General features: G+C 45.9%; 1 protein-coding gene across 1 annotated transcript in view; it reads right to left on the bottom strand.

Annotated features, from left to right (window-relative positions):
- RIPOR3 (RIPOR family member 3) overlaps positions 1–16,495 on the bottom strand; it is a 109,834-nt gene that overhangs the window by 56,087 nt on the left and 37,252 nt on the right. Inside the window, exon 2 of the mRNA XM_033153535.1 lies at positions 904–1,031. Within this exon, the coding sequence (XP_033009426.1) occupies positions 904–1,004 (101 nt within the window). The 5' untranslated portion in view covers positions 1,005–1,031. The remainder of the gene's footprint in view (positions 1–903; positions 1,032–16,495) is intronic.

The following is a 16,495-nucleotide window of genomic DNA, read 5'->3' on the forward strand; positions in this document are numbered from 1 at the left end:
ATTGGCCTCATTTAGTCGTTGCAATAAGACTGGGTTTCTGGTTTAGTGGTTTGATAGGATCAATGAGCATGCTCCTGCGTGTTTCCTGGATAATCCCACTTCACGATTCCTCTGGAGTGGGCTGGAGAAATGAACCAGGAAGCCTTGGCATCCAGTTATATCTGGGCCAGGGATGGATGAATCTGTCACATTTGGTTTCTCTACATTTTGCACCCTGAATGACAGTTAAGTACTCAGTTACAGGTGGGTAGCCGTGTTGGTCTGCCATAGTCGAAACAAAATAGGAAGTTCTTTCCAGTAGCACCTTAGAGACCAACTGAGTTTGTTCTTGGTATGAGCTTTCGTGTGCATGCACACTTCTTCAGAGATATCTGAAGAAGTGTGCATGCACACGAAAGCTCATACCAAGAACAAACTCAGTTGGTCTCTAAGGTGCTACTGGAAAGAATTTTCTATTTTGTTTCAGTTAAGTACTCAGGTTGCATACCTGCAACTATCTATAGCAGGGGGTTTCACATGAAAATGGCACATGGGCAAGAACTGAAACCCCAGGAACATGGGAAGATGCCCTGTACTGAGTCAGAGCAGGCCACCCAAGCTCTTCATGGTCAACACTGGCTGGCTCTCCAGAATTTCAGACAGGGGTCTCAGTCCTACTTAGAGATGCCGGGGATTGAACCAGAGACTTTCTGCATCCATAGCAGATGTCCTACCACTGAGCTAGCCCTCCTTGCCCAGAGCTCTCAATCCAATTTGGGGAGTGGAGAAACGGGGAGCTACTAAAACGAATGAGATGAGAGAGCAGCTTGTGGTTTTGAATGGCTAGGTTGAGCCAAAACAACAAGACGCAAATAAGCTGAGGAAAAGAAAAAGGAACTTGTTGCTTGTAACTGTGCGACTCACACTAATTTTCGGCTCTGCGCATTGCTGAACCCAGCAAAGGAGCAGCTCCTGCTGATCCTTCCCCCATCGGCAGGGGAGTCAAATGTGAGTTTCACCGACATGGTTCCTGGTTAGCAGGTCTGTTGCCTCTGGAAATAAAAGGAGAAACAGATGAAATTACTGTAGACAGGAAGTAGATAAAATGCTCAACTATTTGTACAGGTTATTAAAAAAAAAACTAATCCTGCAGCCAGGATAGCTCAGTTGGTAGAGCATGAAACTTTTAAATCTCAGGATCATAGGTTCAAGCCCCATCTTGGGTGAAAGATACCTGCACTGCAGGGGGTTGGACTAGATGACCCTCATGGTCCCTTCCAACTCTACAATTCTATTATTCTATGATGCCACGTATCGATTGATATCATGTATTGTGCTTAAAAGGAGAATTTCAGGGGTACTGTACAAAAGTTGGCTCGTGCATTGACTGCATTCCCATCATCCCTCTACAGATCTGTCTGCTAAATGCATTTTCTACATTTCCCCGCCACAACAAACAACCCATTTAATACGTCCTCCATTGTATCAGCAGCTGCACCAGCAAATCTGTTTTGCAAGCTGTAATTGTGTTGTTCCTCTGCTGCCCCCGAGGAAACACTGAATGTTCTTATAGTTGTGGGTGATTTAGCAGTACAGTGGTACCTCGGTTTACGAACTTAATCCATTCCGGAGGTCCGTTCTTAAACCGAAACCGTTCTTAAACCGAGGTGCGCTTTCCCTAATGAGGCCTCCCGCCGCCGGTGCCCTTCCACTGTTTGGATTCTGTTCTTAGACCGAGGTAAAGTTCTCAAACCGGGACACTACTTCCAGTTTTGTGGAGTTCGTAAACCAAATCGTTCATAAACAGGACTGTTCTTAAACTGAGGCACCACTGTACTCAATCGTTCCTGTTCCAGGACAGTTGAGCGGTATGCAATTCACATATAAAATGGGTGATGTGGAGAGAGACCATTGGTCCAACTAGCTCAGGATGGCCTATGATGACTGGCAGTGATTCTCTGGGGAGATTCAAGGACTGAACCTGGGACCTTCTCCGTGCACATCATGTGCTCCACCGCTGAGTTATGGCTTTTCTCCACATGCATGGTCTGGTTTGCACCACTTACTCTACGGCCCAACTCCTGTGCTGTACATTTGCTTGGAACAATGCAGCTTCAAGCTACTGTTGTTGCTGCTGCTGCTGCTGCTATTACCAAAATACACACACACATACATGAGATCTCATTTCTGGGCAACTGTTCAGCTGCTCCATGCTAGCGTCCCTAGCAAAACAGAAGTCCCTGCCTCTCTTACAATTTCCAATCAATGGTCCAGCTGTCAAGGGAAGAAAGAGATGAAGTCAGACTATTCATCGGGACCAAAATACCCCTTCCCCCAACATCAGCCTGGCAGCGCTTTGCATAATTCTGTAACTGGATCCACACCAATGGGCTTGCACAGACTTCCACTGAAAGTTACACTGGACTCTTGTTTGTTTTTCCAGAAGTTGCCCGATATAGCTTTACCACGCCAGGATCAAAATCTCGGTCGCTGGCAGGCTTTCGCTCCCAAAGCACAACATTGCCTCTCATTAATTAATCTAACTCAGGTCATGTTGGCTTCCCCCAACTAACGTGGTTTCCTTTGGCTGCTGCTTCTGTTCCCATCATCACTCACTCCCTTTTGTTCCTTGGGGGAATCTGGGTTCCCAGTGCTACATGTGCATAGAATTTAGACCTGTGTCTTAAAATGCAACATACATGTAAATTCAGTCCATGCAGTGAATGGATGACAATGAAGATTTCTCTCTCTCTCTCTCTCTCTCTCTCTCTCTCTCTCTCTCTCTCTCTCACACACACACACACACACACACACACACAGCTGAGCTGCAAAGTAAACAACAAATCTAAATGTTTGCCTTGAAAAAAGAATTGAGAGGCACCCAGATCCTGCCACTCATTCCAAGCAAAGCTCCCATTCACATCCGGAAGAGAACTTCTCTAACTTCCAGACAAAATGCCTTTTTGAATGCTATTAGCAATTGTGTGGTTGGGCTTTAAAGGAGGAAACAGCATGTGCAGGGGGCCTGAACTGAATGGAGACTTTGGGCAGTGGCCAGGGGTGGTCAGGGAACAGCTTTAATCTCCCTCCCACCCTGTTGCAGTCAACTCCATGCCTGCTATTTAAACCTGGCCGGGGGGGAGCTCCCATTGGCAACTGCTATAAAAAAAGAAAAAAATTGCATGAGTAGCCTGAATTAGGTACTGAAGTTTAAATGGTCCTGGACCCCCATGTTGTACCATCCAGCTGCCTTTATTCAGCAGCCGTCCAATGTCAGGCTCTCAACAGAAAGTGAATGTGCTGATCTATATAGTGATAACAACCATTTTCACCACAAGTCAGCGCTTTGTTGCACATATTTGTATAGAATGTGTCATTTCCCCAAAGGGGACTCAGTTGCTCCACCTGTGCAACAATGAGGGAAATTCTAATGCTCTCCGGAGCTCAACATGATCAATAGACTATGGGATTGGTGATCCGCTGACCTGGTTTGGCTGGTAGGATAAAAGGTAAAGGACTCCTGGACAGTTAAGTCCAGTCAAAGGTGACTATGGGGTTGCGGCGCTCGTCTCACTTTCAGGCTGAGGGAGCTGGTGTTTGTTCACAGACAGCTTTCTGGGTCATGTGGCCAGCATGACTAAACCACTTGTGGTGCAACAGGGCACCGTGACGGGAGCCAGAGCGCACGGAAACACCGTTTACCTTCCCACCACAGCGGTAACTATTTATCTACTTGCACTAGTGTGCTTTCAAACTGCTAGGTTGGCAGGAGCTGGGACAGAGCAACGGGAGCTCACCCCGTTGCGGGGATTCGAACCGCTGACCTTCCGATCTGCAAGCCCAAGAGGCTCAGTGGCAGGATATTCCCGCGAGACCTGCAAGCTGACTCGGTGCGAAACAGAGAAAAGTCATTCCATCATTGCGATCATTAGAGCTGAAGTGACTAAACCACTCAATAATAAGTTGTGTGTTTAAAAAAAAAGAAAGACCTTGCATAACAAGCAATTAGAAGAAGACATTTGCAGGCTTGACCTTGTGGTTATTTCCTGAACCCGCTCCCATGACACCAGATGTGCAGGGAATAAATAAATTCCTGGGGCCTCTGTTTTATTCTCTGGTGTGGAAATTTTTGCAATATCAACCCAAGAAAGTTGCCATGGTGTGTGTTCTGCCTCTGGAAGAGTGCAATGGAAGGGAAAGGGAAAGGAGCACATTGCCCTCTTGTTAACATTCCAAAGAATGTTTTTGGGCCGCTTCTGTTGCACCCAGAAAATCAGTTCATATGCTCCCAGGACCATCATCTTCTTCCGATTTCAGACTTTGGCACCAAATCAGAAGTGCAGCAGCCAAGAAGAAGAGAAGGTCCACTGGACAAATGCCTGTCAGGTTCTATTAGGCTGGAAACAGGCACCAGAACTGCTTCTTTTCTTAAAAAAAGGTTGAAGAAAGTTTGAAACTGGGATCACAGCTTATGGTGCGTACACTCAGCCTGCTGTAACACAAGAGCATCAGAATCTGTCTAATGCTGAATTGGATCATTGGCCTATCTAGCTCAGTCGTGCCTTCCCAGATGATGGTGGACCACAGCTGCCACCACCCCCTGACCATTCACCGTGCTGGTTGGGCGTGATGGGTGCTGCAGTTTAACATCTGGAGGACACAATGCTGGCTACGCAGACTCTCTGCTGATTGGCTCTCCTGGGAGTTTCTCCATCCTTACCTGGAGATGTCAGAGATTGGACCTGGGACTTTCTGCATGCAAGCCTTGTACTCTGCCACCTGGTTATGGTGTTTCCCCTTAGGAAGGCTTCTGGAAAACCTGTTTGACCCACAAATTAATGCGTGTGTTTACAGTAAAGTAAAAAATATTGCCTGCTGTCAGCCTTATATAGCGTCAGCCCACCTCTCTAGACTGGTTCCCATCAGTGTCTTACAGTTGTGCTTCATGGATAATATAGTCAGCATCATAGGTACCATGCACCAGATCCTCTGGCTTTTGTTGCTGTTAAAGATCAGCACAAGGCGCTTGCAAAGGAATAGGTGCTGCAGTGCACAAAGTCACCAACTTTGGGTTTTCCACCATGAACCCCAAGACCTTCGCACTGATTCTTCGAACAAAAGCCAGCTAGAAGACCCCACACATTGCTGGCTTCTTTGATGCTCCTTCTCTTCCCCTGTTCCGTTTAGATCCCAGTGCTAGCCTAGGGAAAATTATGCTAGTGCAGTAGTGGGAAATTGGAGCTGAACCTAGGCATTTCTGAGGATCCCAGGGGCTACTTTTGGCATGCGCGTGTGTCCACTCTGCTCTCTCTGTGTTACCTGTGTGTGTGGAACATGTGAGCCTTACCATGAAGCTCTGATTCGGACCTGTTTGGGGATCAGATTTAAGGAAGTGCAGAAACATATTTACAACTGCTCCTAATTAAATAGAATCTGGCCTCCATTCAAATGCTCCTTTCCCTCCCAGGGAGGAGCTCGGAAGGAGACCTCCAAAGATGTATTGCTGAAATCCATCTGCAAAAGTTCACTTGGCCCGGTCAGGCTGAGCTCAAGCCCCTTAAGTATTTATCTTCCCTTGCCCTCCACTAGGGGTATGTGCACAGTCAACTTCGGTGGGGGGCGGGGGGGGGGACGAAACGCTGAAATGAAATGGGGGTTAGTCAGTTAGAATCGTAGAACTGAATCGTAGAATTCTAGAGTTGGAAGGGACCATCAGGGTCATCTGGTCCAACCCCCTGCAATGCAGAGGGTTCGGTTTTCATTCATTCCGCAACAATTCATGCACAGAACAACCAAGAAGCACTCCGATTTGAGGTGGCCACCCAGATGCCTGTGGGAAAGCTACAAGCAAGATTCAAGCACAACAGCATGACCCACGCCCTGTGATTTCCAGCAACTAGTATTCAGAAGTAATATTGTCTCTGACAGTGGAGGCAGAGCATAGCCATTATGCCTAATATCCATCAATAACCCACTCCTCCATGAATTTTTCTTGTTGTTGTCCAGTCGTTCAGTCGTGTCCGACTCTTCGTGACCCCATGGACCAGAGCACGCCAGGCACTCCTATCCTTCACTGCCTCTCGCAGTTTGGCCAAACTCATGTTAGTAGCTTCGAGAACACTGTCCAACCATCTCATCCTCTGTCGTCCCCTTCTCCTTGTGCCCTCCATCTTTCCCAACATCAGGGTCTTTTCTAGGGAGTCTTCTCTTCTCATGAGGTGGCCAAAGTACTGGAGCCTCAACTTCAGGATCTGTCCTGCTAGTGAGCACTCAGGGCTGATTTCTTTGAGAATGGATAGGTTTGATCTTCTTGCAGTCCACGGGACTCTCAAGAGTCTCCTCCAGCACCATAATTCAAAAGCATCAATTCTTCGGCGATCAGAATTTTTCTTACTCCCTTTTAAAGCAATCTAGGCTGCTGGTCCTCACTGCCTCCTGCGGGAGTGAGCGCCATAGTTAACTATGTGTACTGTGTGAATGATTACTTTCTTCGCAATAGAAGTACTTTGTAAACCAGGGTTGCGGGTTCATCATGGTTTGTTGCAAATGAAAAGCCAGAGCATGTTGCCCAATCATTTCCACTTTGATATTCCACCCGTACAAGTGGGAGAAACAAACCAGGAAGCCGTGCTTAAGCTTGGATCCTCACCATGTCTGAGCCCAGATTGTCGTTTGTTTCCTGCTTACAAGTCAGGATATGATGCTGCAGAGCCCAGAAAGTTCCTTGGTGGGGTTTTTTTTAAGGGAGTTGCATGCGGTGCTGGCCTAATGACAACTTCAGCATTGGTGGCATATGTCTCAGAGTTAGCACGAATGGACAATTGTAGGGGTGCCTATTATGTGGCAGCAAAGGAAGCAAAAAGGGGGGGGCTGCCTCCTCTATTGCATCTGCAAGAAATCACTCAGTTGTGCTTTACTGAGTTGCGTCTAGCCTCCTGAATTCAGCAATAGATCTATGGCATGGGTAGGCAAACTAAGGCCCGGGGGCCGGATGCGGCCCAACCGCCTTCTAAATCCAGCCCGCAGACGGTCCGGGAATCAGCGTGTTTTTACATGAGTAGAATGGCAGGGGGTTGGACTGGATGGCCCTTGTGGTCTCTTCCACTTCTATGATTCTATGTTTCTGTGTCCTTTTATTTAAAATGCATTCCTGGGTTATTTGTGGGGCATAGGAATTCGTTCATTCCCCCCCACACACACACACAAAATAGTCCGGCCCCCCACAAGGTCTGAGGGACAGTGGACCGGCCCCCTGCTGAAAAAGTTTGCTGACTCCTGATCTATGCAAACCTTGGCATAGATAGCTGTGAGTCAGTTTGCAAGACACTTGGAGGATAAAATCCACTCCTGTCCTCGTCTTGTTGCAGCTGATACAGCCACAGCACGCACCACTGTATCTGCCTCCCCTTCTCCTGTCATCTTCACTGTGTCAATTTTTTAGACTGTAAGCCCCTTGGGGCAGAGACCTGTCCTCTTGAATTTTGCAATGCACACATTGTTGACAATACTGATGATACAGCGAGGTATATTCTCCCCTCTGGTAATTATTTACACTTTTGACTACTTTCCTTTAACAGTACCCCCTTTGACTGGTTGTTTCTGGGCTCTGCCAGTTCAAACGTTTTGCGTGGAAAAAATGACTCATTAGCCTTTCTCCCTCCTAAAACCATTTTAGGTTATGTTTTTCTTTTAGTTATGGGCTCAAATAATATTTACTTAAGTTCAGTAAACTACCTCTGTGCAGGGTTGCCAGATGTCCAGGACTGACCTGGGCAGAACAGGAACTGCTTTGTCCAGAGTTGAGGGCTGCCTTCATCCTGGGCATGGATGCAGCAAAGCTATGCCTGCTTACGTCTCATTGATGTCACTGGTCCCTAAGAGCTTATAACAACTCCTCCCTGGATTGCAGCCATCAACCACAGCAGGCATCGCCAGAGGGGAACAGGTAGACTTCCTCTCTCTGAGAGACACATAGGCACATGCGCATCTGCGTGTTAATCTTGGGCCACATAAAAAATGCATGTATCTTGAGCTCCTGGCAGATTTTGCCCAGGGGCTATTCAAAACAACATGGTAAGGGTTAAAGCTTATAAAATGTTAGGGAAATGGCAAGCACATTGCTGTTGTGCAAAAACAGCAGAACTGGGTCGCTGTTACTATCAAAGTACTTAAATACCAGGGCTAATTGAGTTTCAGCTCTTAACTTTCACCGCAGTGTTAAATCTACTGGGAAAATAAACTCTGCGTTTAACCTCTGCTCCCAGGCATTTTTTCAGCGAGACCATTGACCTCGGTAGCAGTGTCATCCTAACAAGATACTTTGCTATGCAAACATTCCAAAACTATGATATTAAGAATCAGCATCCTCTATCTGTAAGATGATCCAATTGCTGGCACTGTAATGATGCCGTTGGAGCTATAATTAAATTGCATTTACTTATCTATGCTTTAGCAACTGAGATGCCCATTATTTAAAAACCTTGGCACCACAAAAGTCGTAATGGAGGTTCCTTGAATAGTGGTGTTTGGTTTCATTTTTATTTCCATGCGAGCATCAACTATCGGTTACGGTAAATATCCAGCATTAAGTACATGCCATGTGAATGCCAACGGTGGTGGAGGAGTTTTGTGAATACCTGGAAAGAGATATACAAGTGTGGGTGTCCTCAAATCTGGATCATAGACAGGGGAATGTGGGCAGTCATATTAGGCAACTGCCAATGTTCACCAGTTAATCTCTTGAGTTTTCAGGCAATAATTCTCTGGGATTGTGTGCATTCCCATGTGAATGCTGATAAGCCACCAAATTTCAGGCATTCACTGTAATGTATATGTGTCTGTTGAAAAATAAACACAAGTTCTAGTAATGTTTAAATTCCTGATCTGATTTGAGGCAGAGCCTCAAAAACTGTCCCACAGAGCAAAATGTCTTGAGGGTATGGGGATGCATTAAAGCACACATTCCCAAATGGTTCCCTGGGATAGATGAACGTAATATTTCCTGGACATGAGAAGCTCCCTTATACTGAGTCAGACCATTAGTCCATTCACCTGTGTACAACCTGTATATTTGTAAATAAATGCAAATATTGCAAAATACCAGAAGCCTCCAGTGAACTCAACCCAAAGAAGACCAAACCCGCTGAGCTCTGCACCCCCTGGAATTTCTTAACGGAGAAGTGGAAACACAAAATAGTATTATCTCCTTTGGAGAGTGAATCATGGCCCAAAGTTTGCAAAACATCTATTTTTAATTTGTTTTGTTGGGGTTATGTTTTCGCTCCATCAAGGACTGGCATAGACTCAGATGGGATTTTCCAAAGTGCTGTGCTCCAAGGTCAATGAGGAGGACTTCAGAAATCTTTTCAGTAATATTTTCCCTAAATCTGAAAGGCTGGCTGCCTCACTGGCACTGGCTTTTATTCCTTTAAAGTGGCAGTGCTGCAAAATTGTGAACAGCCGTGGGCTTGTCAGTAAGCAAGAGTCATCAGAAGGAACAGAGGTCTTCTTACTAATGGTCTCCACAAGGGTGCACATGACATCCTTTTCATGTCAGGAGATGGGGATTAAATATATGATTGGTGATGATAGATAGATAGATAGATAGATGATAGATGATAGATAGATAGATAGATAGATAGATAGATAGATAGATAGATAGATAATCCCCCAAGTGATGGGGATTCTTTTTCAGCAGGAGGGCCATATTCCCTTCTGCACAAGCTTTCAGAGGCCACATGCAGAATCAAAGAAAATGTGGGTGGAGCAATTAATGTGAATTTCACCTTTGCACACACAGCAACCTCAAGCAAGACAAGTAAGAAATGTTCCAGTACAAGGACACAATCCAGCCAGACTAAAACACTCAAGGTTGAAAGCAGGGCCTGTAGAGAGGGGATATGCCTTGTGGAAAGCTCCAAGGAGAGACTACAGAGAGGGCCACAGGGTCTGAGGCTCTCCACCCCAGTTTTACATCATACGGGCAAAAGAGATGTCGTACAAAATATGGATTCTTTCTTGATTGGAGAAGCAGCGCAAGACGAGGAGAGGGAGGTTAACCATTACCTGCAGCGCCATTTTCCTATCTAAATTCCTCCCCGCCCCACATGCTATACGACCACTATGAGCATGATATCAGTACCTCTCTTTAGCTTGGGGGCAGCGGGGGGGGGGGAGAGCAATCTAGAACATAAAAAATGGTGCTGGGGGAAAGATGGTGCATCCCCTCCTCCATCACTGCCCCTTCAACCATTTGTTGGGGGGTTTCTTCAGCTCATACAGTAAATAAAACGCTGGGGTGGGGGAGGGACGGCGACATTAAAAGCACTTATGCACAGAACCACCCCACATTTCTGATTTGCAATTTCTGTACAAAACAAAACAAAAAACCCCTGAGAGCAGCACTTGAGAAAAGAAAATGAGGTCATGATGAGCAATGCTGTCACAGTCTGCCAAAGCGGAGAACTCTCAATACTGTGCCTTTGTTTTCCTTACGTCCAGCCCTACTTGTCATTCTTAGCTCAACGAAGCTGGCAAACAAGCAAAGAAGAAAGGATAGGTATGGTAATGGACTATGCAGAACTGGCAAAATTAACGGCAAAATTGAGAGAATCTAATGGCGAGTGTTTCGTGGAAGAATGGAAGCCTTTTTTCAGGACTAGTTAAAGAAATATTATAGTACGAAGGACTCGCAAGCAGGATTTGAGTTATGAGCAACAGAAGTACAGGTAATTAGATTATAATGCTGTGGTTATATAGATAGAATAGATAGAAGATAGGGTGCAGCAGTAGGGGAGAGACAACAGCTCCAAGGAAGATGGGGTGGGAAGTTGATAAAAATAAGAGAAAAGATGAAGTTGTGTTATGATTGCAAATGTTAAAAATGTTGAAACTTAAGAAGAGTTTGGATTTGATATCCCGCTTTTCACTACCCGAAGGAGTCTCAAAGCAGCTAACATTCTCCTTTCCCTTCCTCCCCCACAACAAACACTCTGTGAGGTGAGTGGGGCTGAGAGACTTCAGAGAAGTGTGACTAGCCCAAGGTCACCCAGCAGCTGCATGTGGAGGAGTGGAGACGCGAACCCGGTTCCCCAGATTACGAGTCTACCGCTCTTAACCACTACACCACACTGGCTCTCTTAATGAAATATAATGGGGGGGAGGGGAGAGAAGAGGCAGGTGGAGAAAGGTCTAGGCATCTCTTCCCCCCGCGCTTTCTTCCCTTTACATCATTCCCTCTCAACCCTGCTTTTCTGGGAGGGAAAATGCCACCTGGGGAAACTTGCACACAATTGCATGTAACATGTAGTTCAGCCCTAAGCCCTAAGGGCACATGGAAACCAGGCTCCCTGGGAGAGAAAGACGGGTACGCAGTATATTAAATACAGACAGCCTAAAAAGCTTGGAAACCACTGTGCTGGCATTGTGCAAGATGCTTCAACAGCCTTCTGTTACAAATAAGCGAATGGCACGGTTACACAACTCCACAGTGTGAAGCAACCAATTTATCAGCGGCCGTCAGCAGCCGTCAAGTCATGGAAAGAAACATGCTTGTTGGCTGGCCATGGACTGCATTACTACATTACACTGGTACCTTGGTTCTCAAATGGCTTAGCTGTCAAACAAATCGGCTCCCGAACACTGCAAACCCAGAAGTAAGTATTCTGGTTTGCAAACGTTTTTCGGAAGCCGAACGTCTGACGCAGCTTCCGCTTGAGTGCAGGAACCTCCTGCAGCCAATCGGAAGCCGCGCCTTGGTTTTTGAATGGTTTCGGGAGTCGAGCGGACTCCCGGAACAGATTAAGTTTGAGAACCAAGGGAGCGCTGTTTTTGTTATTAACCAGGCACCGAAAATGTAAGTGCGTGTTTGCACCCCACCAGTGTACACTGGTCACCAAACTGGACAGACCCAAATTCTTAATCATGGGGTCCTCTTTCCTCTATGCGTACTCGTCTGTGCAAGTTAAGCAAGCAGACTTCCAGGAAATGTGTTGGTTAGCATAATGTATTTTGAACCTAAGGTTTGGGTTTTCACCGAAATTTGGCTTTTTGGTCAGGGCTGATGTGGTTAGGACAGATAGAAGAAATTCTGTATCCTGTGGGGGAGAGCACTACACATCATCAAAAAGGAGGAAACACATCACCAAACAAGGGAGAGAAAGAGGACATAGATGTGGATAATATTTACAAATGCTAATAGTTATGTAGAAATGTAAATTTAGAAGAGACTGCTGTAATTTAAATAGAAAGACCACCATAATGGGAAAGGCTGTGGCCAGTTGGCCTGGGTGCCTGCTCTGTCTGCTCTCTAGGTGTTCACTATTAAGGACGCTTGTGGCGCTGTGGTCTAAACCACTGCGCCTCTTGGGCTTGCTGATCAGAAGATCGGCGCTTCAAATCCCCGCAACGGAGTGAGCTCCCATTGCTCTGTCCCAGCTCCTGCCAATCTAGCAGTTCGAAAGCATGCCAATGTGAGTAGATAAATAGGCACCACTGTGGCGGGAAGGTAAACGGCATTTCCATGCCCTCTGGTTTCCGTCATGGTGTTCTGTTGTGCCAGAAGTGGTTTAGTCATGCTGGCCAAATGACCCAGAAAGCTGTCTGTGGAGAAACACCGGCTCCCTTGGCCTGAAAGCGAGATGAGCGCCGCAAACCCATAGTCGCCTTTGACTGGACTTAACCATCCAGGGGTCCTTTACCATTACCTTCACTACTGAAGGACCCCCTCCTGCAATCCCTCCTTAGGATTCTTTACCTTTAAACCACACATAGACTGAACAACCCTTCAAATAAAGAAAAGTAGGGTGTACAGTCACCCTGTCTCTGGGGCACTATCCAATTCCATGGCCCTTAAAACATCAGCTAAACAACACACATGTACTTTTATCCAAAGTAAACACACCATTTTCAACCATGTGGCATCTCACACCCATTTGTACGGTTTTACCTTGGAATCACAGAGGCTAGAAACTTGTGGCTTTTAAAATATGAGTAGTCAAGATTCCCAGGAATTTTTATTTCTGATGCCTGCGGATCACCAATGCAGACAATTACAGAAAGACAGAATCAACACATCCTCGACCATATGTTAAACAAGAGGATTGTTTTACTGCACAATAAAAAGTGCAGCTGTTACTCATTGGTTGTGAGGGGTCTGGGTTTCTTTCCCCAGATTGCTTCAGTTGTGAGGAAATCATGTTTTCCCAGCACAGAAACTGCAGAATTTCAATCACTTGGGGGATGTTTTTGGGGTTCTTTTTTTCTTCTAATCCCAGTTAGCACATTCACTGCAGTTTGGGGTGCTCTGTGGGACATGATTGTTGAGCATCTTTTTCACCTTCTGGCTAATAATAAGAATAATAAGAATAGCTTATTCTTTATATGCCACCCATCTGACTGGGTTGCCCCAGCCACTCTGAGCGGCTTCCAACAAATTAAAACAAATTTTAGGGGCCAAGACTCACTGTAATGAAGACTTTTCTATCTTCACCTGGAGACAGACCATGTGTGCATTTTCCAGGGAAACAGGCTAGGGCCTGTGACACCACTGGGGGCAAGAGACACACTCCTACTCCCCTGCCACAACAACACAAAGCGGACATTTAAACACTCTTATTTTATTTCATAGCAGTTTGGGAGGACTTACTTGGAAACAAAGCTCACAAATGGGAGAATTTCCCTTTCAAAATTAAGGAATAAACAGTGAGCATCTGCAGTACTGCCCATCTCTCCTGTGGCGATGCCCTGTGAGTCCCTTTTTCTAGGCTGTGCGTTTTGCCTCCCTGGTTGCGGAAAACCTCTCTGCCCCATTGCTTTTTTTTTTTTTTTTTTTTTGGCTGCAAACAAGCTATTCTCCTACAGAAAGTCTGTCCTCTCCACCTTAACACCACCACCACGGAATCTTGCACTGTTTAAACTGGATACATGCTAATACAGTGCTTTAAAAAAATATATCTTGGCTTTTGTCTTCTAGAAAGGCTTTGACTACACCCTCATCCTCTTTAGCCATCATGTAAGGATTTTACATTTTGCAGCTGGGGAACTGCTTCAACTGCATGACTAGGATGTCCAGGAGACAGATCAAATTAAGGAGACAGAAATAACAGTGTGCCTCACGTGAAACACGGGAGGATTATTAACTGTAAATCTGGCAGCTGTAGAATACACACAGACAGACATGCTCACAAAGGACAGTGCAGCGGAGGAGGAACACAGGCAGAGGAGGCTGGTCCACTAGGGCAATTGGCAAGCTGCCCCACCAATCACAATTGCCCCCACTTGCCTACCAGTACAGGGGGTGTCAGCTTCCTTCCTCCTTCATTTTAGCACAGCATACCAGGGAAGAGGATGGGGACCAAACAGGAATTAGATGGTTCTGTTTGTCATAGGCACCACCTACCCTTGGGAATGAATGGGGAACCATTGAAGAAAGGGCCTGGATAGCTCAGCTGGTTAGAGCATGGTGCTGGTAACACCAAGGTGGCAGGGTCTATCCCTGTATGGGACAGCTGCCTATTCCTGCATTGCAGGGGGGTTGGACTAGATGATCCTCAGGGTCCCTTCCAAGTTCCAACTCTACAATTCTACAAATAAGGAACTTTTTGAACAGAACAGGAGCAATGTCATCATCTGCCAGAGCACCGCAGCCCAGGGTGGTATGCATGGGTGGAGGGCACCACACTTTGTAAGAAGACTAGGCTCAGATACTTAAGGACTCAGTTACATTGGTTTTTTAAAAGAAGTTATAAATGCATTCTAACACTATGGCACTAGATGGCGCTGTAGAGCTGAAACCGGAACACTGTGAAATTTTCCATTGTGAGCTTTAAAACGTTTTTTCGTGGCGTTCTCAGAGCGTTTTTTTTAGATCTGTGTAGACACAGCCTCAGTGAACTTTGTGGCTGGTCAGGGAGGTGAACCCAGGTTTCCACAGCCAAGTGCAACATACCAACGTTTGCAACATCCTTTGCCGGCTCACCACTGTTGAATTGTCTGCTGATCCTAATAAATCATGCACCATGCTATGCACTGCTACTGATGCTCACTCTCTGTGTGTGGATAGGCAGAGAGAAGCAGCTTGCCAGGTGAGGCAGAGGCACTATGCTAGCCACCCAGCAGGTGAGCTGCTTTTGCTTACTGGGCAGGGCGAGACAGGGGAGGGGTAAAGGTAAAGGTAAAGGTACCCCTGACCATTAGGTGCAGTCACGGACAACTCTGGGGTTGTGGCACTTATCTCGCTCTATAGGCCGAGGGAGCCGTTGTTTGTCCGCAGACAGCTTCTGGGTCATGTGGCCAGCATGACAAAGCTGCTTCTGGCGAACCAGAGCACCACATGGAAACGCCATTTACCTTCCCGCTGGAGCAGTACCTATTTATCTACTTGCACTTTGACGTGCTTTCAAACTGCTAGGTTGGCAGGAGCAGGGACCAAGCAACGGGAGCTCACCCTGTCGCGGGGATTCGAACCGCCAACCTTCTGATTGGTAAGCCCTAGGCTCTTTGGTTTAGATCACAGCACCACCCGTTGTGTTGGGAGGGTTGGTACAGTGCAAATGGCACTGGTTGAACTAGTCCTGCCCTTTTGCCACTGCATTTGCACCACAACATTAAAGAAACCAATTGGTGAGCAGGAAGGGGGGTTTGGGATATTGGGGAACAGAGATAACTTTTTTGTTTCTTCTCTGGACTTCCAACCTAGCTTCATCTCATTTTTACCCAAGCAGTTTTTTCTTATGTCTTTTTGTGCTGTAAGATATATCTTGCTTGGAACATACAGAGAAAAAAACCCTCTGTTTTTAGATTCTGCTCTTTCTGCTTGTGATAATTTTCCACTGGGTTAGGCTTTCCTGTGCTGCGTTTTCCACATATTGAGCTGTGCAGCATTGCTTTAATTTTTGTTCCTTGCTTGTTTTGGGAGGATTTTACCCTTGTATCAGAACTGTTCCTTGAGATTTTACACACAAACTAGTTGTTGTTTTTTCCTGCGCTTCGGTCTATGGACAGCTTTGAATATAATTACTTTCGTTCTCAGATTAGGTTTACTATTTTATTTGATTTTTACTAATTTTCTTTTGGATTTTCCTGGGTTCTGTTTCTTGGACACCTGACTGATATGTAGTAACATGCACCTAAGGAGCCTGCTTCCTGGAATTTGGCTTTCAATTAGTAGCTATGTTCTTCTCTTAAACTAAAAGGCATAGTTCCAGTTACAGGTAGATAGCCATGTTGGTCTGCCATAGTCAAAACAAAACAAAAAATAATTAATAAAAAAATTCGTTCCAGTAGCACCTTAGAGACCAACTAAGTTTGTTATTGGTATGAGCTTTCATGTGCGTGCACACTTCTTCAGACACACACTTCTTCAGATACCTTCTCCAGATCTGAAGAAGTGTGCATGCACACGAAAACTCATACCAATAACAAACTTAGTTGGTCCCTAAGGAGCTACTATAAAGAAGGCTGATCGCCAAATAATTGATGCTTTTGAATTATGGTGCTGGAGGAGACTCTTGAGAGT

This window comes from Lacerta agilis, chromosome 6 (assembly GCF_009819535.1).
Source record: "Lacerta agilis isolate rLacAgi1 chromosome 6, rLacAgi1.pri, whole genome shotgun sequence".
NCBI classification, from domain to species: Eukaryota; Metazoa; Chordata; class Lepidosauria; order Squamata; family Lacertidae; genus Lacerta; species Lacerta agilis.